General features: G+C 44.4%; 1 protein-coding gene across 2 annotated transcripts in view; it reads left to right on the top strand.

Moving 5' to 3' along the window:
- Positions 1 to 26,271, top strand: part of LOC144670123 (sorting nexin-27-like) — a 106,317-nt gene that overhangs the window by 75,843 nt on the left and 4,203 nt on the right. The window contains exons 4-12 of one of the 2 annotated variants that reach the window (XM_078532563.1): positions 1,621 to 1,685; positions 6,701 to 6,805; positions 11,440 to 11,518; positions 12,055 to 12,218; positions 15,212 to 15,301; positions 16,841 to 16,990; positions 19,585 to 19,713; positions 20,703 to 20,762; positions 23,388 to 23,438. In XM_078532563.1, coding sequence (XP_078388689.1) covers positions 1,621 to 1,685; positions 6,701 to 6,805; positions 11,440 to 11,518; positions 12,055 to 12,218; positions 15,212 to 15,301; positions 16,841 to 16,990; positions 19,585 to 19,713; positions 20,703 to 20,762; positions 23,388 to 23,438 — 893 coding nt within the window. Of the gene's footprint in view, positions 1 to 1,620; positions 1,686 to 6,700; positions 6,806 to 11,439; positions 11,519 to 12,054; positions 12,219 to 15,211; positions 15,302 to 16,840; positions 16,991 to 19,584; positions 19,714 to 20,702; positions 20,763 to 23,387; positions 23,489 to 26,271 lie in introns of both variants that reach the window. The other variant, XM_078532564.1, reaches the window with a different exon arrangement.

Raw genomic sequence — 26,271 nt, 5'->3', positions numbered from 1 at the left:
AGGCCATTCAGCCCATTATGCCTGTGTTGGCTCTTTGTGAAAGAGCTATCCAATTAGTCCCCCTCCACTGCTCCGTTTCCTCATAGTGCTGCAGATTTTTCCTTATCAAGTATTTATTCAATTCCCTTTGCAAGGTTATCATTGAATCTGCTTCCACCACCCTTTGAGGCAGCACATTCCAGATCAGAACTCGTTGAGCGGAAAATATTTATCCTCATCTCTCCCCACTCTGGCTTTTTTTTGCCAATTATTTACTTTGTGTTCTCTGATTAGTGACCCTCCAGCCATTCTCACTATCTATCAAAGTTGCTCATAGTGTTGAACATCTCCACTAAATGTAGAAATGTTTAATTGCCATGTAAATATACATGCGTATATGTATATGCATGGAATACATACATACACACACACACATTTTTGTGTGTGTGTGTATAAATATATAATGCTGGGAATAGACAACAAACATTCTTATTGAAAGATTTAATGGAATAAAAACTGTCCATTACAGGGTTTCTCCTCATAGACTCTGCCCTGAGCTTTTGTGTACTGAGAGCCCTCTCTCCGAACAGGGGATTTGTGAACCAGATGTATATAGTGGTGCAGGTGGAGACAGAATGGAACAGTGATGTTTAGTGGCTGTTCCTGACTGGGCAAGGGCTCTAGTTGATTACATTTTATGGTTTTAGTGACGCTCTTTCCTCCTTTTTTGAGTCAGAAAATCGTGGAACCCTACTTTCAAGACTTCAGCACATGTTCCAGGCTAGTGAGTGCATTGTGACACTGTCAGAGGTGAGACGAAGAACTGAGATTATCTCTGTCCTTTTGCAAGAAGGAAAAGACTGCATGAGACTATTAGAATTAGAACAGGGGAGTTATCCCTGGTTCTCTGGTCAATATTTATCTCTCAAGCAACATCACTAAAATAGATTATAGTATCACTATCACATTGCTATTTGTTGGGCCAGGTTTACTGCTGCATTTCCTACATTACAACAACGACTACACCTGCAAAGTACTTCAGTGGCCTTAAAATGCTTTGGAACATCTTGACACTTTGAAAGGGGCTATATAAACAAGTTTTTAATTTGCTTCCTTACGTTGAGGCTGGGCAGAGTTGGTGACATGCTGTTGAGTGCTGTGAAGTAAGGAGCTGAAAGTAAGCGCTTATCTCCCTCAAGCTTTTGATTCCCCAATCCCATCTTGGTGAAGTTTCCAGCGCAGGCCAGGTACATGTTCACTTTAGCCCTGAGCTTGACTGAATTGACTTCTTCCTCTTGGTCTCAGAGGAAAAGATGGGCTTTTTTAAAAAAAAACAAATTCCTTTGCCCCTTCTCCCCAAAGCAGGCTGACTCAAGCACCCGGTCATCGGCATCAGAAGCTTTAAGATCCTAATGTGTTGAGTATCTGGTCTTGAGTGTATCGGAGGGAGGTGCTGCAGCTGAAAGTGAATGCTCAGGGAAGGAGGAAAAATCTGAGCTACAGAGGTTCGGGCTCAGGGTGCCTGACCATATAGTCTGTTAAGGAATGGAGTGTCGGGATTTTCCAACTGTGCCTCGTGGGAGCAGCACTGAGTGACTGAGCTGTGGTTGTAATGCCATGTTTTGTGCTTTGTTTTTGTAGTGTGCTCGGTCAGTGTTCTTGGCGAGAGCGACGTGATGCAGGAGTTCTTGGCTGATTCCAGTGAGGTAAGATTACCAATAAGGAAGAGTGGCTTAGCCAGGACCAGTTTTACTCCATCCGGAGATTGATATTTAAGATAATGAAGCAGAGTTCAGCCCCTCAAAGCTGCTCTGCTATTCATTGAGATCATGGCTGATCTGTATCTTAGCTCCTTTTATCATTTGTTGTGGCCCTAAAGCCTTTAATACCCTTACCTAGCAAAATAAAAAAGATCTCCGTTTTATATTAATTGAACACTCCCAATCACAACAGTTTTTTGTAAGATTTCCACCACCTTTTGTGCGAAGAAATGCTTCCTAATAGCATCCTGAATAGCCTAGCTCTAATGCTGCCTTGTTCTGAACTCTCCCACTAGGGGTAATAGTTTCTCTTTATCTACCCTTTCAAATCATTTAATCAGAAACATCTCAATTACATAAGTACAGAATTACTGCATTTGCAGCTCCATGAAATCGAGATGTGCCAATTACTGTTGTTAAATGTAACACTGAAACATTAAACATTTCTCCTAAATATGGAGCTAGGACTGAAATGCAAAGTACTTTTGACAAGGGTAATGGATTATTTGTTGTGCCAACAATATGTCTTAACCCTACTGTGAGACACCTCTCTTATTCGTAGAATGATCCAGCACAGTGAAGCCATCTGAAATAGTTATCCAGTTCATGCCACTCCCTGACCTCTCCCCTTAGCCCTGCAAATGTTTCACCTTTAAGTATTTATTCAGTTCCCTTTTTGAAAGTTATTTAATTTGCTTCCACCACCCTTTCAGTTAGTGCACTCCAGACCATATAACTCGCTGCGTAAATTCCCTCTCCCCCTTTGTCACTTCTTTTAAATCTGGGTCCTCCGAGTTACTGACCTTCCTGCCAGAAATACTAGTTAGTCTACCAAAATCTTTTATGATTTTAAGCATCTGCATTGAATCTCCCCATAATATTCTAGAGAAAATCATCCCAGCTTCGTATCCCTGCTACCATTCTAGTAAATCCCCTTTGAGTATAGCTTGAATCCAATGCCCGAAGGTGTGTCTGAAGGCACCGTCTTCAGCACAAGGCAGTTGTGTTTCACTCAAGCTGGTCTCACATCCATACACTGGAATGTAATGATTGATTGCATTCAGAAATCTCCTGATGATATCTGAGCGCCGCTCCTGTGTTTGACCTGGCCTAGTTGGATTAAGTTATGGAGGCTATGTGAGTGTCACCTGCACCTCCACTAATATTTTATACGTTCCTGGTTTTATGGGTCTGTGGAAAGTCAAGAGTATATGTGAAGGATAAACTGATCAAAAGATGGAGATAACTATACCCAAGAAAAGTTCTATTTTTTTTAAAGGAAGACTAGCCTTTATTCAGTGCCTTTCCCAAACTTATGGTGTCCCAAAACACTTTACAACCAATGAATTACTTTTGAATGTAGTCACTGTTATGGTGTCGGTAACACAGCAGCAAATTTACAAACAACAAAGTGATAACCCAATAACCTGTTCTATGGCCAGGACTATCCTGCTCTCCTTTAAAAGATCCCATGGCACTATTTCACATCCACCTGAGAGGACAGGCTTCTGGTTAAATTCTCATCCGAAAGACAATACACCTGACAGTTCAGTACTCCTGCTGTACTGTTCTGGAGTGATCCAGAGCTGACAAATTGGGCCAGCAGTGATGCCGCACTTGAGTTTCCTCAGATAATTGCCCTGTGTGGTCCACAAATCATTAAAGCCTTTGGCCCCTGTGTAATGCAGCGAGTGTGTGGCTGATGTACTTCATCTGAGGTACTGAATAACTACTGAATTGCCTCTCCTTTCACACGAATTGGTCCCACTGCTTAATGACTTTTCCTGCTGCAGTGTGCTTGGAGTTTAATCAGCATGCACTTGCTGATGCTGAGATGTATACAGATACTGAGATCTGTGAATAGCAGATTCATTTCTGCCAGGTCTGTGGTGCTGAAGATCTGTCAAGTTAATTAACCTTCTCCCTTCATTGTATGGCACTGTTTAGTTAAACAGAGATTGCCACGTATTGGAGTTCTCAGTTTGGAGATGGAAGAGAGAGACGGTGAGGAATCTATTTTCAGCTTTCAGGAATCTTTTTGCCAGCATAAACTGTTCAGATAGTGACTTTGAAGAACAGAGAATATCGGAAATGAGGGCACCTCTTTGGTTGGCTGTTCTGACATTATGTCCTACGAACATACAAAATAGGAGCAGAAGTAGGCCATTTGGCCCCTCGAGCCTGCTCTACTATTCAATAAGATCGTTGCTGATCTGTTTGTGTTTTGAATTCCATATTCCCATCTACCCCTGATTCCCTTGCCTAACAAGAATCTGACTACCTCCACCTTAAAAAATATTCAATGACCCCGCCTCCTCCATCTTCTGAAGCAGAGTTCCAAAGTCGCACAACCCTCCGAGAGAGAAAATTTCTCCTCATCTCTGTCCTAAAAGGGCAACTCCTGATTTAAAAACAATGCCCCCTAGTTCTGGACTCACCCACCAGAAGCAACATCCTTTCCACCTCCACCTTGTCAGTACCGTTCAGGATCTTATATACTTTAATCAAGTCACCCTTCACTCTTCCAACCTTCAGTGGCAACAAGCCCAGCCTGTCTAACCATTCCTTACTGCCTCTATCTCGAGCATCAAACTAGTATTGGTACTGTCTTCAGCTACCTGCAATTTGCATTTTCCCCATGACCTGAGTTCCAGATACAGGCAACTCTTGGGTATAAAACTGCAATTACTATTAAAGCCAACCCAGGTTGCATACAGCCTGTTTCAGTAAACTCACTCTACTGACTTCTCAAATCATAAATGCAACCAATGACTACATGCATCTGCATATCTTGGATGCCAGTCAATGTGTGGAGCCTGTGTACTGGGTAGGGTTGGACGGTCAAAGATCATCTTATTGGCTCCATTTGGTGAGAGGTTTATTTAGGGTTATAAGGGCAAGGACTGTGGCACCAGGTAAAGTAAGTTGATCACAAGGGACACAGAAGTGAGCCGAGGGACTTCAAGCTAGAGGCTTTGGACAAGGAAGAGAAGCTAAACTTAATAGCATCAAAGGAGATAGATAAACATCGATGAGCTTTGAAGAGGAGCCAAAAAGATGAAGAGCACCAAGAAGCTTGAGACGGGGTGGTAGAGAATTGGAAAAGGAGAGATGATCAGGTAAAGGTATGAAACAGAGTGGGTGAGTTGTGGTTGAGATATGTAGAGGCTAAGAAAATGATTGTGTAATAAAGGCAAATCTAACCAGGTCACAGTATGCAAACCAGACTGTGGTTGAAGATCCCTTAATAAATTGCACCTCAACCATTGAGGGATTTTGTGGTAAATATCCAGGGTGTGGGATATATCTTCAGAGGGAGAATTGTATGTTGTCTAGAAATGAAGCTGGTTTTACATTCCATCTGCTGGTGATTTGGAATGGATATGGATATGGATGAGCTCCAACTGTAGTAACTTGTATTTAGCAATATAATTACCTTCTCGATTGAATATTTAAATGGTTTGACGTTTGAGATTTTGGTGCACAGTTAAGACCCTATCTTTGCTTGAACCGTTTTGATCTGCCCCTGCTTCCCCGCTCTTGTTTAACCTTTACAACCATGTCTTTTATCCCCAGAACTGCCAATACATATCAGGAGGGGTAAGAGAGCAATCCTAGGGTGTTTGGTGCTCAGATTTGTCTCAGTCTCTACCCTTTGTTTGGTAGCTCTTTGGCCCTGAATGCACAGTCCATATTGGAACCCTATTCCATAGACCATTGCATGTCTGGGAGAAGTTTGCGGTGGTCCCTTGCAAATGGGCTAGCTCTGCAGTATGCTACCTCCCCTTTTGTCCCTTGGCTATGGATGCCGACTTGAGCTCTGCTACAGTGTTGTTGCTGTATTGAGTGCAGCCCAACAAAGAGCAAGAGTCATTCCCTGCTGCGTTTGCATACTCCCTCATGGCTGGCGTGAGGGAGACCTGGGATCAGATGGCCTAACCTCTTGCATTCTGTCAATGGTGCAGATAGAGGAGAGCAGCAATAAGAATAACTGAGAGCCATAACCCCCCTTACAAAGACCTACAAGTCTGGGGGCCTTCCATTAGTTTAGCTTTCTTTCCTTTAAATTACTGGCTTTAGCATTCGTTATGAAAACCTCCTGTTGTGTATATTGACTTGAGATATGTAATGAGTACAATTTTCCAGTTGCCTGTAAATGTGTGTCTGTCAGGAGCACAGGCCTCTTATAGTTGGTGATTGGTGCCCACATGAAAACTGAGCAAAACCAAGCACATCCCCATTTTAAAGTGAGATGGTGTCATGATTTCAGGACTGTCTTCAAGCTAATTTGGGCTTTGTGGCTGTTGGCTCAGTGCGAGTGAATGGAACAGTAAATTGGCTGGCGTGGGTTTGAATGACAGCCTGTCTGATATTTGCATCTTGTTCTCTTTGGAGTGGGTGAAGGAAGAATGGAGGTAGATTTGCCAATGTTGGATTGCTTAGGATATGTAGAGAAAGCTGGCTAGCAATTGGTTTCTTTGCTTACCGACTATGATTGTTCAATCAGGTGTTAATGTTTACAGAGCTCCCCACAGCTTGGACAGCCCACACTGCTGAGAGTCTGAGAAGGATAGCATGGATTCAAAGGGTTAACACCAGTAGTCCATTCATAAACCACTGCTGCTTTTGGATACAGAGTCTTGAGGGCAGAATGACTCTTGGCCATATCCTGGAATAATAGCTATGATGCCCTTAGCGGACCTGACATGAAAAGCTGTGACTATTAGGACAGATACCACTAGCCATGGCCAGAATTGATGCTGTGTTTAAGGGAATCTAAACAGTGAGTGTTTGAAACTGAGATTTGAATTTTCTATTGGGAGCCCAGTCTTGCAATATTTGATGTAGTTGCTGAAATAATGCTCCGCTCCCACTCATCTTCCTCAGACTAGGGAATCATACTCGATGTTTCCAGTAAATGAATGTTCTAAAGCTGTGTGTTTATCATTACACTCTTCCAGAGTATAAACGGGCTGTCAGACGTGGATTTGAGGATAGCCTTGCCGGACAGAAACATCATCACAGTCACCGTGAAAAAGAACAGCACTGCAGAGGAAGTCTACAGGGTGAGTGAGTCATGACTCAAGGTTCTGGTGAATCGCAATAATATGAAACTAACGAATAGTCGTTTACTAGTACAGATCTTGAGTATTGCTGAAAAAAGATACATGTTGTCGAAGCTTTTCGTCTTGCACTCATCAGGACAATTTGCAAGAATACCAAATGTAAAGGGAGCAACGATTTATACTGCATGAGAAGAGTGCTAATTGGTTGGAAAGTGGACTCTGATTGATAGAGGCGTTGCCATGGAAAATGCACCAGTTAACTGATGACTGACTAGTTCACTCCCCAGGGCAATGCCATAACCAATCAGAGTCAACCTGCCTGGTTTGAATTTAAACAGAGCTTGGCAGAGTTGGTGGCACAGTGGTGTACAGTTGGGAGGGAGTTGCCCTGGGAGCCCTCAACATTGTCTCCGGACCCCATGAAGTCTCATGGCATCAGGTCAAACCTGGGTAAGGAAACCTCCTGCTGACTACCATGCACCACCACCCGCCCCCCAGCTGATGAATCTGTACTCCCTTTATGTTGTACACCACTTGGAGGAAGCACTGAGGGTGGCAAGGGCACAGAATGCACTCTGGGTGGGGGACTTCAATGTCCATCACCAAGAGTGGCTCAGTAGCACCACCAGAGACAGAACTGGCAGAGCCCTAAAGGACATAGCTGCTAGACTGGGCCTGTGACAGGTGTTGAGGGAACCAACAAGAGGGAAAAATGTACCTGACCTCACCCTCACCAACCTGCCTGCAGCAGATGCATCTGTCCATGACAGTATCGGTAGGAGTAACCACCGCACAGTCCTTGTAGACACGAAGTCCCGTCTTCACATTGAGGATACCCTCCATCGTGTGTGTGGCACTACCACCGTGCTAAATGGGATAGATTTCAAACAGATCTAGCAACTCAAGACTGGGCATCCATGAGGTGCTGCGGGTCATCAGCAGCAGCAGAATTGTACTCGAACACAATCTGTAACCTCATGGCGCCCACAACCAATCAATCAGATCTAAGCTCTGCAGTCCTGCTGCATCCAGTCGTGAATGGTGGTGGACAATTAAACAACTCACTGGAGGAGGAAGCTCCACAAATATCCCCATCCTCAATGATGGGGGAGCCCAGCACATCAGTGCAAAAGATAAGGCTGAAGCATTTGCAACAATCTTCACCCAGAAGTGCCGAGTGGATGATCCATCTTGGCCTCCTGCGGAGGTCACCAGTATCACAGATGCCAGTCTTTGACTCACTCCATGTAATATCAAGAAACAGCTGAAGGCATTGGATACTGCAGAGGTTATGGGCCCTGACAATATTCTAGCAATAGCACTGAAGATTTGTGCTCCAGAACTTGCTGCACTCCTAGCCAAGCTGCTCCAGTACAGCTACAACACTGGCAACTACCCAGCTATGTGGAAAATTACCCACATATGTCCTGTACACAAAAAGCAGGACAAATCGAACCTGGCCAATTACCGCCTCATCAGTTTACTTTTGATCATCAGTAAAGTGATAGCATTGTTGATGACCTGTTCTATCAAGCAGCACTTGCTTAGCAATAACCTGCTTACTGATGCTCAGTTTGGGTTCCGCCAGGGTCACTCAGCTCCTGACCTCGTTACAGCCTTGGTTCAAACATGGACAAAAGAGCTGAACTCCCGGGATGAGGTGAGAGTGACTGCCCTTGACATCAAGGCAGCATTTGACCGAGTGTGGCATCAAAGAGCCCTAGCAAACTAGAGTCAGTGGGAATCGATGGGGAAAGTTTTCCACTGGTTGGAATCATACTTAGCACAAAAGAAGATGGTTGTGGTTGTTGGAGGTCAGTCATCTCAGCTCCAGGACATCACTGCAGGAGTTCCTCAGGGTAGTGTCCTCGGCTAACCATCTTCAGCTGCTTCATCGATGACCTTCCTTCCATCATAAGGTCAGAAGTGGGGATGTTCACTGATGATTGCACAATGTTCAACACCATTCGCGACTCCTCAGATACTGAAGCAGTCCATGTCCAAATGCAGCAAGACCTGGACAATATCCAAGCTTGGGCTGACAAGTGGCAAGTAACATTTCGTACCATGGAAATGCCAGGCAATGATCATCTCCAACAAGAGAGCATCTAACTATCGCCCCTTGACATTCAATGGCATTACCATTGCTGAATCCCTCACTATCAACATCCTGAGTGTTACCATTGACCAGAAACTGAACTGGACTAGCCATATAAATACTGTGGCTACAAGGGCAGGTCAGAGGTTAGGAATTCTGCAGCGAGTAACTCAGCTCCTGACTCCTTATCCATAATGGTCTACAAGGTACAAGTCAGGAGTGTGATGGAATACTCCCCACTTGCCTGGATGAGTGCAGCTCCAACAACACTCAAAGCTTGACACCATCCAGGACAAAGCAGCCTGCTTGATTGACACCAAATCCACCAACATCCACTCCTTCCACCACCAACATACAGTAGCAGCAGTGTACACCATCTACAAGATGCGCTGCAGGAACTCACCAAAGCTCCTTGGACATCACCTTCCAAACCCACGACTGCTACCATCTAGAAGGACGAGAATGTGGTGGGAACACTAACACCTGGAAGTTCCCCTCCAAGCCACTCACCATCCTGACTTGGAAATATATCACCGTTCCTTTACTGTCGCTGGGTCAAAATCCTGGAACTCCCTCCCTAACAGCACTGTGGGTGGGTGTATCTGCATCACATGGACTGCAGCGGTTCAAGAAGGCAGCTCACCACCACCACCACCTCAAGGGCAATTAGGGATGGACAATAAATGCTGACCTAGCCAGCAAAGCCCACATCCCATAAATGAATAAAAAACATCTCATAATTTTGCTTATATTTGCAATTTAATTCTTTAAAAGTAATTATGCTAGTTCGTTGTGGCCTTTTGTTGTTGATGTAGCTGCTGATCTGTTCAATTCATTAGAACACAAATGGTGCCAGGTCGTTTGGTAGTGTTTTGCAGGTAGTTTGTGTGAGGGGTATATATTCTCATTTAGAAACTAGATTGCTTCCAATCTATTATATAATCAAATTATAAATAAAACTATCTTGAAAATGATGGAAATGCTTAGCAGGTCATTTAACATCTGGAGAGAGAGAGCAGGCAATTAATATTTCAGACGTGGGCCCTTTTTCATGACATAGGTTTGTGATAAGTGATCCACAGTCCTTTGTTCAGGTGGAATAATGGAGTAAAATCAGATCCACCAACTTTGGGAGACGTTAAAGATTGAGCGATAGATGTGAATTATTGTTTCTTCAAAGGTTAGGGAATGTGTAACTTCGCTCAGACGCTAAGAAGCATTGATTGTTGATGTATGTAGAAAACTGAGTGATCACTGTTTTGTGAGTTAACATTTTCTCTAGATTCTCTGAAGCAGCCTCTTTAAATTTCAGCCTCATTCTCAGGAAATTGTTGTACTGTGAGATGATTAAATTCCGGGAGTAATGATTTTCTATGTACCGAAGCGAAAACCTGATGATATTTTAAATTAGCTGTGACGGTGTGGTTGTCTCTGGCAAGCCCGGCAGATATTGCCCATCTCCTACTCTGCAGTGGTGGTGGGCTGCCTTTAAACTTTTCATATAGCTGAGCGGCATGCTAAACCATTTCAAGAGGACAGTTGTGAGTCAACCACATTGGTGTGGGGCTGGAGTTCCATATAGCCCAGAACGGGTTAAAAACAGCAGATTCCCTTTCCTAAGGGACATGAGTGAACCAGTTGGGTTTTTTATGTAACATGGAATTCACCGTGACTATCTGACCACTTGCACGGGCTTTCTTATTTCACGATTTTTAAACTGAATTCAAATTCTTTCCATGGTAGAGTTTGAACTTGCATTCACTGGATAGCTATTTCAGTAAGATAAGCACAACACTGTAATACCCTTCAATCTGAGCACTATAATCAAGATGAGAATTATTTGCCCGAAACCATTAAAACACAGTTGAACTACTGCAGCTCATCCATTGATTTAAGAACTCTACTATTCTCTTGCAAGTTAATGTCTGATTTTTGTTGTTGGAATTGTCTGCACTCAGAGTGGGACATCCTCTATCCCATTGAAGATGGCATTGAACACCCTGATTCATTTGCCTGCAGCCGATTTGGCAAGTTGCTGCCCCCACAGCTCAACAAAAACCTGACCGTGTTTCGTGCCTGTCGGGATCCCATTCTTCTTTTGTTGGTCTTCAAAAGTAACCCTTTGATTTTAATAGACCTTGAGACGTCCTGAAGATATCAGGTGTGCTGTATATATACAGGCTCTCTGCCTTTCCTTTCTGTTGATGTGAAATTGCTAAGCGTCAAGGTTATGACTTGATAAGCAATAGCATTTGGAGAAAGTTTCCCTTTGTCCAATGAATTTCTTCAGCCTCGTAGGGTATGTGAGATATGAAAGAGCAGTGTTGATCATACATTTGACTAGCCAATCTCTCACTGGAGAGCGGTAATAGTCTTCCCCTCTGGACTAAATTTGAATCCACATCCAGTAAGTGGAAATTCCAACTTGCTGTTGTTGACTTTGGTAAAGCTAATTGCCATGTTGTGTCCCATGCTCTGTACAGTGTCCACCATTTGACTGACCCCAGTTTCACTGTCTGCTGTTTTATCCCTGCAGGCTGTACAAGAGCACTTACGAATGGATAGTATCACAGCGAGTTTCTTTACACTGTTTGAAGTTGTGGACCACTTCTTTGGTAAGGGCGACTTATGTATTCTGTAATAATTAGGGGAACGAATAATGGTGCTAGAGCATGTCAAAAGAACAATAATTTATAATTCAACTAAACTCCCATTCAAGAGCATGTTACAGAAGGATTAATTGATGGGGTGCAGATGGCAGAATGACTTGGGGTGGTTACAAATGTTATGATGCTCGAGCTCCTGTGATGTATGGGGCAGGCTTGATGGACTGTCGCGTCTCTTCCTGCCCTTCACTATTGTCTGTTGGTTTTCATCATCCCCCAAACTAATACTGAGACTCCCTTCATGAGTTAAAAAGACTTGGATGATATCTCATTTGAACATCAGGATGTGTTGAATCAGCAATGAAAGTACTGACTCATGCACTACACAATGGCTATGGCCTCAACTGTGTTGTTCATTTGCCAGAGATGTCTCATTGCCCAACAGTAAGGAAAGTTCCCAACCTTTTTTCTGCTTTGAAATTGATGGTCAATTTGAGTAACTGGTTGCACTTCAATGATGCAGAAAATAATTTGTGCATTCACAGAGCGGAAGCTGGTCCCCAATGAGTTTCCCCACAAACTGTACATACAGAACTACACGTCAGCAGCAGCGGGGACATGTCTCGTCATCAGGAAGTGGTTATTCACTATGGCCCAAGAAGAACTTCTGAATGACAATGACCTCGCAGTAACCTACTTCTTCCATCAGGTACATGAGCAATTCACTGTGCAGTGTACAGTTTTTGCAACACAGAATACAGTCTGCCATATAGTTGCGTTTTGTACGCTTGGGACTCATCTCCTTTATACGTATCCAAGCACTTCAGCATCAGAATGTAGTTGGGATATAAAGAAAATCATGAAATTCTCAGCAATGGAATTGCTTAACTGGAGATCTTAAAGACCTGCTTCATTTCTGTAATTGTGATGTATTTTAACCCTATTTCAGTTCCTTGTGGCAGAGTTCTTAGTGACTGAGACGGCAGCGAGCTAACCTCCTTCTGCTCTTTGCTGTGTAACTACCCATTATAGGAGGGGTGCATGGGGAACTGGCCTGGATGCTTTCCATTACAATTGGGAAGCATCTCTCATCTGCTTATCATGTTATTTCCCACTTATCCTTTCGAATCCTAACTTGGACCATGGACTTAGGCTGGAGACTGCTTCCCACAAACCTGCTGTCACCTTCTCCATGGTGCAGGCTTGTCACTAGTGTGGCTGTGTGTGTGTATCTATCATATATATATATATATATATATATATATATATATAAATAAGGTACGTGTATCATGTGAGTGTGTTTGCTCATGCCAAACAAGTGTAAAGTTGTTGCTTTCAATGATTTTTGCTTCACCTTGCTCAGCAGAGCTGCAGTCTGTAAACTGGGACATGCGGCTAGAAGCTAAATTGATCCCATTTGTCATTGTGGGCAAATCAGTAATAAAAATAGGAAGCACTGTAAATATGCAGGTCAGTCAACATGTGGGCTAGAGGAAGGTTAATGTTTCACATGGGCCCTGGCATCAGAACTCTGCAGAACAAAATTAATCCCAGCCCCCTCAGCATCCATTTAGCTCAGAAGCAGGTACATGCCCATTAATCGTGGTACCCGTAGACTTCACTGAAAGGACCAATCCTGTTGTTACTGTGTTTAATTTAAACAATTGTAAGATTATAAAAGAAGTTCAGTGGTAAAGAACTGAAACAAGGAACAGTTTCACGACATTCATCACCTTCCAAAAAAAATTTAGGACAAAGTCAGCACAAGTAACTGGGAACTCAAAACATTTTGGAAATGGGGCAGTATATTAATCATGGTGCTTATTACAATGACTTGTTAAAATTTGATTTGTGATACTGGCAGGGGTCAGCTTTTATGGGCCCTTGTTGCCCCTGAAGGTTGAATCAAACACCTAGAGTGGGACTGGAGTTGCGTGGATGGCACACTGTGTAGGACTGGCAGATTCTCTTCTCTGAAGGCCATTTGTGGAGCAGTTGGGCTTTTATCTCAATTTCCTCGTGCCAACTGCAGATTACCAGACTTACTGAATTCAATTTCAAATTGCTGCCATTGGATTTGAACTCTCTGGCTCCAGAGCACTGGTCTAGAACCACTACACTACAGTATCCATGGCAGCAGGGTGACTCGCTCTTTGGATGACTATGATGCATTAGTAATTTAACAGTCATCAGCGATCGGCTTCTGCAGAGTGCAGCAGAACAAGCCAGAAACAAAACCTCTCCCCTTCAAAATGTGGGATTGTTTACTTCCACCGGGGGACAGTTAGGGCCTCAGTTTAATGGTTCATTGGAAAGACAGTACCTCCAACAGTGCAGCACTCCCTCAGTCCTGGACTGGAGAGTCGACCTAGATTTTATGCTAGAGTCCTGGAGTGGGATTGGAACCCATGACCTTCTGCTTCATAAGTTTCTGTGCATTGCAAGTTCTTGATCTTGATCTTGCAGTGAGAAATTTTGGAGAGTAGCCCCTTTCTAGCTAAAGTGGTTTCATCTACTGTGCTAGAAAAATGAAGCATTCCGGGATTGAAGTGGCAAGTTCCCAAATGACCAGCATCCAGCAACAACGGTTTTGACAGCTTGTGTTTGGATAGCACCTATAATGTTGTAAAATGTCCCAAGGCCTTTCACAGGAGTGTTATCCCAAAGGTTCACCATTGATCCACATGAGATGTTAGGGGGATGACCAAAAGCTTGGTCAAAGAGGTAGGTTTTAAGAAGCTCAAGGGAGAAAGAGAGGCAATGAGGGTATTCCAGAGTTTGGGGCAGGAGTCTGAAACCAGTGGCTCTTTTAACATCTCATTTGACTCTCAACCTTTCCCAGTTGGATCACATTAATGTGAAAAAAAAACCACAAAAAAAAATTAAGTCAAGAAAAATAAGGGCCATGTTTTTATAGTGGGGCTAAAAGACTAGTCATTATGCTACTCTTCACAGTTTTAAATGATCATTTTAACAAAAACCCATCATTATGCTCTAAATAAACCTGTTCTGAGTGGTTTAGCTGCATCATGGTTAGAGATAATGCCTTTGGTTTGAGGGCCAGGTTTTATAGTTACAACCATTATTACTTCTAATATAGCTGAGACAAGATTTAGAAGTTTTATTTAATCACTAAAATCAATAACCAAAGCAATTGTCTTAACTCTATGCATCTTAAGTTGAAGCTTGTTTTAAAGATGGCTTTATTGACAAAGTTATAGCATATACAAGTTAAAGAATGTGACGATTCAGAGTTGGATCCGAATTTAGATTTTTTTCTATTGATACATAAATCCAATAGATGCATTTTTATTATTTAAAATAAAATAATGGTTTCACTAGAAACATTTGGCAATTTGACAAATATTTGGGTTCAAAACATAAAATCCTCATCTTGTGGCTCCCAGTAGATTTAATCTTCGGCAAATTCGTTTAAAAAACGCTTTTTGTGTTTTTGCGTAAGAAAGGTTGCTGACCCCTAACCCACACCCCCCCCTGCTTAAGATTTGGCAGGTGAAGGCAAGGCTGCCAGCGGTGGAGCGATGTAACATCTGGGATGCTCAAGAGGCCAGAGTTGGAGGAGTGCCAAGATCTCTGAGGGATGTAGTGTAGAGTCTTCTAAAGTCTTCCCTTTTTGTTTCTGATGATGACTGCAGGCCTGAGTGTCACTGGCCCAAATCAGCACCTGTGTTATAATTGCAGGCCTTGGAGGATGTGAAGAAAGGGCGGATTCGAGTTGGTGATAAGTCATACCAGCTTCAGAAACTGTCGGAGCAGCACAAGAAAGTCATGGTAGGATTTTTGCCTTTCTGATGTTTGGGTGTCCACAGAGTAGGAGAATCGGCATCAGAACCTGCAGCTTAGGGCCAGGCTGAGATTATTAGTTACCAGGAATTGTACAAGAAGAATACTTGATTCTGATCTTTAAAGATAGTCATCGAGTCATTTATGGCACAGAAAGAGGCCATTCAGCCCGACGAGTCTATACCTCACCTTCCAAAATCTGAGAATGGAACCAACTCTTCAAAGGATAGTGAGTCATTGAGACCTCAAGGGACTCGAATACCCAATGGGTATGGTAGCATTAGGTCAGACTTGTCTAGGCAAGTGCAAGCTTCAGCAATGGCTGTGGTGTTGCTCAGCGTACACACAGCCTCTTTAACATTGGCCAGCTCACCTCCAGGTACAACAGTGGGAGGCTGCTAATTGATACCAACCTTACAGCCAGTTGGGCACCAATCCATTAATTGCATCCTCCGCTTCGTTGTAATAGTAGCAATAGCTGTATTAACATCTTTTGGCACCACGTCACCACTGTAACGGAGACAGCAGGCCATCTACTCTCTATGGCAGGGGTCACTCCTGACTATTTGGTTGGCTGGCTCAAAGTAAGCATTGGCTATCTCAGACACAGAAAGTTGCTCACGATAGGCTTTCTCAGTCAAGATAACTGGTGTAGAGGTGGGCAATGGGAATTGAGTTTCAGAGATAAAAACGGACACAGTGCGGTAGTAGAGTTAGAGGGAGGTCTGAACAGAGATGGGTATTTAAAAGGGAAAGAAGTTGCATTTCTGTAGCGCCTTTCATTTCCTCAAGATGTCCCAAAGTGCTTCACAGCTAATGAAGTACACTTGATGTCTAGTCATGTTGTAGTTTAGGAATCGCAACGGCCAAATTGTGCATAGTAAGTTCCCACAATGATGAGATAAGTGGCCAGATGATCTGTTTTTAGTGATGTTGATTTAAGATGTGGAATGAGGTAGCAAGGTGGAATGTTAAAGAGTGATGGCTCAGATTGAAGGAGAGAAGGATAGCAGCATGGCTGGAGGAGGTTACTAGAGCTGGGGCAAGTGTATCAACGGAGGAACTTGTAGACAGGATATGAATTTTATGCATTGGTAGATGGAGAGCCAGTGGTTAGCAAGGATGGATATGATGGGGTAGCGAGCGCGAGGCAAAGAACAAGCAATGTTGCATTTGTATAGCTCCTTTCACACCCTAAAGATATCCCGAAACACTTCACAGCCAGTGTCACTGAAAAAGGTTATCTGGTTGTTATCACTTTGCTATTGGTAGGAGCTTGCAGAGTGCATGTTCACTGCTGTGTTTACAGCGATTACACTTCAAAAGTTCTTAATTGGCTGTAAAGCATTTTGGGATGTCCTGGGGTTCTGAAAGACGCTATATAAATGCAACTCTTTCTTGACGGAATAGTGCAGAATTTAACAGTGGATGGTTCTGGTGATAAGTTCCATTAAGTGATGTGTGGGGAGCAGGATTTCTGCAGGTCATTCGCAGGCTGTGAGACTAATTGCCTGCCCTTTATTGCAGTACCTCAACATGATTCGGACTTGTGAAGGCTACAATCAGATCGTTTTCCCACACTGTCGGTGTGACTCTCGAAGGAAGGGGCATGTGATGGCAGCCATTAGCATTCAGCACTTTAAACTCCATGCTTGCACAGAGGATGGACAACTGGAGGTAAGTGTGATCGGATGGGATCCCTATTGTCTGGTTCTTCAGTGTCACTTTGTCTTGATGTAGTGTCCTACTGTTCCCAGTTGCAGAATAAAGCCCTTCCTACAGTGAGCGGGATTCAGGTTGTGATCCCATGCAGGTTTGTAGGATGATGCTGTACAGAAGGAAGCTGTTCAGCCATTGTATTTGTGCCAGCACTTCAAAAGAGCTACCTAGTTAGGGCCCCACTCCCCTGCTCTTTCACCCCCCACTGTGACCCTGCACATTCAGCCATTTGAAATATTCACCCAGCTCCCTTATGAAAGTTACTATCAATTCTGCTTCCACCAGCCTTTTAGGCAGCACATTCCAGATCATCATGACTCTTTGGAGAAACATCCCCATTTCTTTTTATCGATTACCTTAAACCTACATCCTTGCTTACTGATCATGTTGCCGATGGAAGCAGTTTCTCATTTTTTTAAAAATTCACTCATGGGACGTGAACATTGCTGGCAAGGCTAGCATTTTGCTGCCCATCCTTAATTATTCTTGAGAAGGTGGTGGTGAGCTGCCTTCCTGAATCACTGCAGTCTGCGTGGTGTAGGTACACTCAGTATTGTTGGGAAGGGAATTCCAGGATTTTGACCCGGTGCCAGAGAAGGAGCTGCAATATAGCCCCAAGTTAGGAGGCTGTGTGACTTGAAGGAGAATTTGTCAGTGGTGAGGTCCTCATGTCTCTGCTGCCCTCCTCTTTCTAGGTGGTAGAGGGCACAGGTTTGGAAGGTGCGGTTGAAGGAGGCTTGGCAAATTGCTGCGATGCATCTTGTATATGGTACACACTGCCACCACTGTGTGTCGGTGGTGGAGGGAGTGAATGTTTAAGGTGTATGGAGTGCTGCTTTGTCCTGGAGGATGTTGAGCTTTTTGAGTTATTGGTGCTGCACTCACCCAGTGGGGGATATTCCATCACACTCCTCACTTGCACCTTGTAGGCGATGGACAGGCTTTGGGGAGTCAGGAGGTGAGTTACTCACCGCAGCATTCCTAGCCTCTAACCTGCTCTTGTAGCCACTGTATTTATATGCAGGTCTAGTTCAGCTCCTGGTCAATGGTGACCCACAGGATGTGGATTTACTTTTTCAAAGCCATACATAATTTTATAAACCTGTTCAGTCTTAGTTTGAGTTTCTAGGCCTCGGGTTTACTGTTGCCAGCTGGTGAGAGCCAGACCAGGCTTCTCCATGGGGACCGGGTGTGTGATTCCAAAATATTGGCGTGTCTCCCAGCAGCTTCTGTCTGAGCTGTGGGAACCAGTCTCTTTTTCCCTCCCTGACTCCTCAGCAGGTGGTATTTAGTTACACAACCAAACTATGTGGTGAAGATGGGTCATTGGCACAGAATGAAATCTTTTAGTTTTATCTTCCTGCCTGCTAGTTTTCTGTGCTCCTGAAGATGTTCACTCCTTTCTGAGGTGCAGTACCTCAGCCCAGACCCTTCAGCTGCCTGACCCTGAGCTCATTGTTCCTATGAGAGGTGATGACTTTCAGACAGTGAGGTATCAGACCCAGCACGTGCATTCTGCATGCATTTCAAAAATGAGGAAACTAACTCTTGGTCAGTTCTTGCACTAACTGCACTGATAGCTGGAACACACTGCCCTACACAGTTGCCACTCAGATGAATGTGGGCTCATTAAGAATAGGAGTTCAGGCCCTTGTGTTATTCAGTTAGATCATGGCTGATCTGCAGCTCAACCCTATTTACCCACCTTTGCCCTATATCCCTTGGTACACTTAACCAACGAGAACTCTCTCAAGATGCCTTGGAAGCTTCAATGGTGCCAGCATCAATTCCAAAATATCTTCTGCCCTTTGCACAGAGGAAAGTAATCCGATTAAGCTGGTGGCTAAGAGTTGTGCATAGCTAGTTGGTTGAGAGTTGGGACCACAATACCTGGCAATACTCCAGCAATATACTGTTCTGGACCTCCAAGTGCATTTTGGAGCGAGAGGTTGAACCTTTCTCGCATTACACACTGGTGTTTGGTTTCTATATTAATTGCATCCCACTGGTTTCTGTCTATCCAGACCAGGGAATGAGTCCAGTTTCCGCACTGATGGAATTATACAGCCAAAAAGTCTGCACAAATGCTCCTCTCCTCCAGCAAATCTTAATTCCCCTCTCTTTGCTCCCTTTCAAATAACTCTGGTTTCATTTTTTAAATTACTTGCTGTCTCTGGTTTCTAATCACCCTCAGTGCTACGAGCTTTTTTTTTTAGTTCAGCTTCTCTTTGAATACCTCTTCTGATGGTCATAAATTTGCGCTGTCTTGTGGAAGAATTGTTAACTATCGGAAACACTTTATCACTGTTGGCCTTACTGTAACCCGTTATCCATGATACAACCTCCACTAGGTCAACCCTTAACCTCCTGCTGTCTGTAGGCGGGGTACTAATAGCTATTCTTCTGGTAAACGGCAGGTGTTTGGGCTGTAAAGAGATGGCTTGAATCCTTCCTGAACTACCTGAACGGAATCACCTCATCCTTTCTCGAGTTGTGATTTTTTTTGTGCGAAGATGTTACTGTAGAGTAACATGTCATTCTTTTTTAAAAAGAACCAGGTGATCATGTTTGAGTGGGACGAGATGCACCAGTGGGACACAGATGAAGAGGGGATGGCGTTCTGCTTTGAGTACATACGTGGTGAAAAGAAACCACGCTGGGTGAAAATCTTCACTCCTTACGTGAGTAACTGCATTTCTAGACTTGACTTCGGTGCTTCCTGCTGATGGGACAAGCCAGCACCATTGCCCTTAGTGACACATGAACTGTTTCCTCACTGGACAGTTCAAGTGGAGTCCAGCCTGGCCTAGTGAGTGAAGCTCTCATCTGAGTAAGAAGGTCAAGAGTTTAAGCCCCCATTTCGTGGCTTGAGCAAAATCTAGGCTGACACTCCAGTGCAGTTCTGAGGGAGTGCTGCACTGGCTGAAGTACTGTCTTTTGGATGAGATGTAAAACTTGCCCTCTCCGGTGTACGTTAAAGATCCCATGACACTATTTGAAGAAGAGGAGGGGAGCTCTCTCCAGTGTCCTGGCCAATATTTATCCCTAGTTGATATCACTTTTTAAAAAAAGAAATTGCCAGGTTATTATCGCATTGCTTAATTGGCTGTAAACCACTTTGTGAGGTTGTGAAGGGCATTATATAAATGCAGGTTCGTTCCTTAGAATTACACAGTGCAGGTGGTGACCATTGGGCCCATTATGCATTTTTAAGATTTGTTAATTAGTTTCATTCCCCCTGCTCTTTCCCCCACAGCCCTGCACAATTCCTCCTTTTCAAGTATATATCCAATTCCCTTTTTTTTTGAGAGTTACTATTGAATGGTATCTGCTGTTGTTCTGGGAGCACATCGCTCCACACTCCTCCAAGATGGTGGCTGACGCAATGTTGCAGGTTTACTCAAAAAGGTTGGGAGAGAAGTGAGAATTCTCAGGCTTGCAACCCCAGGTGCTGAACTATTGGGTATTTAAGTCACTTATGCTTATGGTGTAGCGGGGTGGCTCGGGACAGGCCTGAGATGCCCCCTTCCCTCCACAGCCCCATTGAGAACATGGCGCTGGGGACCCGTTTCCACATTTTAAATATGTAAGCAGTGTCTGCGCTTTTCATTGCCAGTCGGGTGCCTCGGGACGTCCTGTGACATTGTATTTTCTTTTTTTCCTTTCGCAGTTTAACTACATGCATGAGTGTTTTGAGCGTGTTCTGTGTGAGCTGAGATGGAGGAAAGAGGTAAGAGAGCTCAGGGGGCCGGGCCTCATGTGTCTGAACAGATTGTGCTTTCGATTTCTCCTCAGCCTTGAGATTTGTCTGACCTCGTGGTCAGAAGGTGCTTGGAGAAAACGTCAGCCCCGTGGAGAGCAGTTTACATGCTGGCTGCCACCAGCTGTATTACTGAGATCTCTATCTCCAGTCAGAGGGCCAGGGGGATTCAGCATTCTGACTGAGGCAAAGTCTGCAGTAAATATTGTTTTTGCTTTGACTGCAAGTCTGAAATTCCTTGTACTGATTAAAGTTCTTATGCCCCATTGAGCCATCCCTTGGTTCCGGGGTTTTAGGAAGTAGTTTCTAGCTGTCAAAGTCAACTTATCGCCAGTAGAAAAAAGCCAGAATTTTTTCTGATCCTAACCTACCACATGATTACCAAGTGCAGATTAACGCATCTGCAAACTCAGGAGAGCTATCTTTACTTTTAAAAAGAACAGCCATGTGTTCCTCAATGAGTGTCTGTGTCTGCTCCCCTACCAAGTCCTGTCTGACTCTTCCCACCAACTCCCCACAACCCTACTTGGTACCTCTCTCTCCCGGCCTCCCTCTCCCTGCCTCCCTCTCCCTGCCTCCCTCTCCCTGCCTGCCTCCCTCTCCCTGCCTCTCTCTCTCCCTGCCTCTCTCTCTCCCTGCCTCTCTCTCTCCCTGCCTCTCTCTCTCCCTGCCTCTCTCTCTCCCTGCCTCTCTCTCTCCCTGCCTCTCTCTCTCCCTGCCTCTCTCTCTCCCTGCCTCTCTCTCTCCCTGCCTCTCTCTCTCCCTGCCTCTCTCTCTCCCTGCCTCTCTCTCTCCCTGCCTCTCTCTCTCTCTGCCTCTCTCTCTCTCTCTGCCTCTCTCTCTCTCTCTGCCTCTCTCTCTCTCTCTGCCTCTCTCTCTCTCTGCCTCTCTCTCTCTCTCTCTGCCTCTCTCTCTCTCTCTGCCTCTCTCTCTCTCTCTGCCTCTCTCTCTCTCTGCCTTTCTCTCTCTGCCTCTCTCTCTCTGCCTCTCTCTCTCTGCCTCTCTCTCTCTCTCTGCCTCTCTCTCTCTCTGCCTCTCTCTCTCTCTGCCTCTCTCTCTCTCTGCCTCTCTCTCTCTCTGCCTGTCTCTCTCTCTCTGCCTGTCTCTCTCTCTCTGCCTCTCTCTCTCTCTCTGCCTCTCTCTCTCTCTCTGCCTCTCTCTCTCTCTCTCTCTCTGCCCTCTCTCTGCCTCTCTCTCTCTGCCTCTCTCTCTCTGCCTCCCTCTCTCTGCCTTTCTTGCTGCCTCCCTCTCTCTTCTCTCTCTCCCCCCCTGGTCATTCAGCCCATTGAGTCTGTTCTGGCTCTTGAAGAGCAATCTGGTCAGTGCGTCATGTTCCTGCAATTCCTTCTCCTTCGAGTACATTTCCATTTGAAAGTTAACATTGAATCTGTATCCACCCCTAAGAGGCAGTGGGCCCAGATTCTTAAACTGCGCTCTGCATGGAAAAGGTTTGCCTCATGTTGTTTCTGGTTATTTTGCCAATGACCTTAAATCTGTGCCCCCTGTTTCTCAACCCTTCAGTCATTGGAAACAGTTTCCCTTTATTTACTCTGTCTAAACCCCTCATAATTTTAAACACTCCTATCAAATCTCCTTTTCTCCAGTCTATTCACAGAAATGTAATCCTTCACCCTGGAGCTATTCCAGTAAATCCCTTCTGCAAAACCTTCACACCCTTCCTAAAGTGTGGTGCCCAGAATCAGACACAATACACCAGCTGGGGTTGAGCTAGAGTTTTTTATAAACATGCTCGCTTTTGTACTGTCTCTCTATTCATAAAGCCCGGGATACCCATACTCCTTATTACCTGCTGCCAAACCACCTGCAAAAGTTTACACACAAACACCCCCAGAAGCCTCTGTTCTCATCCCACCTCTATCGTTTGGTATGTACTGTCTGTCCTCATTCTCTCCAAAATATGTCACCTCACACTATTTCTATTGAACTTTATCTGTCACGTTTCTGTCCATTCCAGCAGCCTGTGTGCGTCTTGTTGAAATCTATAGCTACCTTCCCCACTGTTTGCTACAAGTTTCACATCACTTGCATGTTTTGAAATTGTGGAATGCAACCCAAGTTCAAGTTAATGTACTTGAAAAACAACAGCGTTCCTAGGACTCAGCTGGGAATAATATTGTATATCTTCCTTCAGCCTGAAGAACATTCCTTCACCACAAGCTTTTCTGTCCCTTAGGCAATTTTGTAGCCGCTCTGACTCTGCCGCTTTTATGGATTTCGGTTTTGGTCACAAGTCTATTGTCTGCTACCTTTGGAAAGTCCATGTACACATTGACTACACCGTCCTCATTCATTATCTCTCTTACTAACAAATAATCAAACATGATTTGCCCATACAAATCTTCAGCTTATCCTTGTCCAAGTGGCTTTTGATTTTTACCCAGATTGTTGTTTGTAAAAATCTTCCTCCCCGCTGACATTAAACTGACTGACCTGTAAATGCCAAGTTTATCCTTTTTAACTGTTCTGAACGATGTGTAATGTTTTTAATCTCTTGCTGTCTGTCTTCCTGCCTCCCCTCTGACCCCTCTCCCATCCCACCCTGTCACTCTCTCACTGTCTCTGTCTCTCCCACAGATGGAAGAGGTTGGCAATGATGAAGACAATAGGAATAGCACCAGCCACATGGTACGGACATGGGGAATGGAGGAGCGCGTGCAAATGCTTTGATGTCGCTGGTGAGGCTGGCGTGTGTCCCAGAATTGTCCAGTTACAGATTTGTCCCTTAAAGGCATGCCTGGGCTCTCCTAGAGAGCAGATATGAATATTGGTGTTATTGCATTCAGTCACTCCTCCCTACCAGTTACCAATATTAACATCACCAATTTAATCAATACCCTGTTCACAATGGTGATGTCTGTTCGAACTATCTGACCAGGAACTTTGGTGTTTCTGAGAGACCCTTTTCTACTATTTGAAATTACTCCCCCAATTAATAATTACTCAATTAATAATTGGGTAGAGGAGTTTGAGGGGTGATCTACTCAAAGTACTTCGTGTTAGAAGGGCTTCATAGGTTATAGATAAACAACCTGCCCTGGTGGAGGAATCGAGGACAAGGGGGTCCAATATTAAAATTAGATGCAGGTCATTCCAGTGTGAAATCAGGAACCACTTTTTCACAAAGCGTAGTAGAAATCTGGTGTTCACTCCCAAAGGTTGGGGATCGATGGAAGTGTTCCAGACTGAAATGGATAGATTTCAGTCCCTCTAAGCTTTCTTTATTGTTTGTGGTTTATTTTGCGTGACTAGTTTCCCACACTCAGTATGTTGGGGATCACTGCACCCACACAGCTTTTACGGAGCATTGATATTGAGGGAGGTGGAGCAATGGCAGGTAAATGGAATTAATCTCCAGATAAACCACGATTAAAGAGTGGAACAGTCTCGGTTTGGAGGGGTGGGGGGAACAGAGTGGCCTCAAGTTCCTAATGTTTCTAAATGCAGCCGTGGAACATTTTGCAATGTGGCTGAATGTCCAGTGTCTGGCTGACTCATGCTGGCTGCCCTGTCAGTTTTCTTCACTAATTCCCAGAGCCCCAAGGTGTACTTGCAGCAATGGGACATTTTGAATGTTGGGAGGAGTGCACTGATGTCCGATGACCCCTGGCGGGTGGTTGGGTTTGTGCTCCGGGCCATTGGACTGTCAACTTGTTCCAATTCCCTCGATTCGTGAGTTGAGGGAATGGGAGTTTGCTACCCATTAGTCATTCTGTTACCTGTCTCTCTGCTGTCTGTGCCTGTCTGTACCTAGCTCACTCTTGCCTCAGTTGCCCTCCCATGCTTTTGATTTTTTTTGGGTGTCTACCTGCATGATGTTTTAGTGCAGCATTGTCAAAAAACTGTTTACAAAAGTATTACTGGAGGGCGAGCAACACCAAAAGCTTCATCCCATTGCCATCAGATGGTCAAAAATTGACCCTGCCCAATACCGCTCGTGTATAACAGTATCAGAGTTCTCCCTCCTTTCTAGCCACATCCAATTTAGGAAGTGGATTGGAGCTCCCTCCCTAACAGCATTGTGTACCTGCTCCAGAAGGACTGCAGCAACTCAAGAAGGTGGCCCACCACCACCCTGAGGGCAGTTAGGGATGACTGATAGATGCTGGGCTTAACAGCCACACACTCATCCCATGAGTGAATTAAAATAAAATTACGTTTAGGTGTCAGAGTGTAAGGTGCTTAAATTAGTCCATTTTCTGACTCTCTCTTATATCCCAGTCAAAACTGTATTCACTGTTACATAAAGTCAGTGCAGAACCAGATAGTGAATTGGACTTAACTCCTTACTTGCCTTAGTCCTAGATGCTGATGACAGGCACATGTTAGCTAGCTCTTGGAGAGAGTCAGGTTACTTGTCTCTGTCCACCCCTGACAGTGATGGTGTGATGAACATTCCTCAGCCCCCCTTGAATCAGTTTGGTGCTTGTGAAACACAGAGGTGCAAGATTTCAAGCAAGCTGCACCTCTCTGCTCTGAGGGTTGTTAGTCTGTGGAATTCTCTTGAATATATTCAAGGTTGGGTTATGTTTTTGATCAATGAGGGAGACGAAGGTTACGGGGGACTGACAGGAAAGTGGAGTTGAGGCCGCAATCAGATCAGCCATGATCTTATTGAATGGCAGAGCAAACTCGAGGGGCCAAATGGCATTAAGGGGGTGGACAGAGACAAGCAACCTGACCCTCTTCAAGTGATAGTCAACATGTGCCTGTCATCAACAACATCCAGCTCCTGTATCTGGTGTTCTTGCATGTGGTCCACAGGCTGAGGTATGGACTCTCCTGTTGCCTCAAACCTGGGACTGAGGAGTGTCTGCTTAAACACTTAGCATGTTCGTCTGATATGGACAAGGTAATTTTGAGGAAGAGGAGGACAGGGTATTAACTGGAGCTGGAACTGAACCAAGCAAATTTTGTGTTTGGAGTTGATGAGAGAGGGTGTTTCCCTTTGGTAAATGGAACCATGTGGTGCAAGTAAACAGTGGGGAGCAGAGTGTAGCTGTTGTGAGGTTAATTTTAGAATTTCACCTGAACAAGATAACATTTCCAAAGTATCTTTTTTTATTTGATGTGGGCATCACTGGCTAGGCCAGCATTTAGTGCCCATCCCTAATTGCCCTCGTTCAGAGGGCATTATTTTTTAAAGAGTCAATCACATTGCTGTGGGTCTGGAGTCACATGTAGGCCAGACCAGGTAAGGATGGCAGATTTCCTTCCCTAAAGGGCGTTAGGCAACCAGATGGGTTTTTACAGCAATCGGCAATGGCTTCATAGTCATCGTTAGACTTTTAATTCCAGATATTTATTGAATTCAAATTCCACCATCTGCTGGGAACCCGGGTCCCCAGAGCATTACCCTGGGTCTCTGGGTTACTAGTCCAGTCTACACCACCGCCTGCCCATAATCAAATATGCTCTCTCTAAGTTGGGATCTTCTGGCAGTGTGCTTAATGTTAGTAAA

The sequence above is a fragment of the Cetorhinus maximus genome, chromosome 30, assembly GCF_964194155.1.
Source record: "Cetorhinus maximus chromosome 30, sCetMax3.hap1.1, whole genome shotgun sequence".
Classification (NCBI taxonomy): Eukaryota; Metazoa; Chordata; class Chondrichthyes; order Lamniformes; family Cetorhinidae; genus Cetorhinus; species Cetorhinus maximus.
The sequence above is the reverse complement of the archived record's forward strand: the minus strand, read 5'-3'. Positions and strand labels throughout refer to the sequence as shown.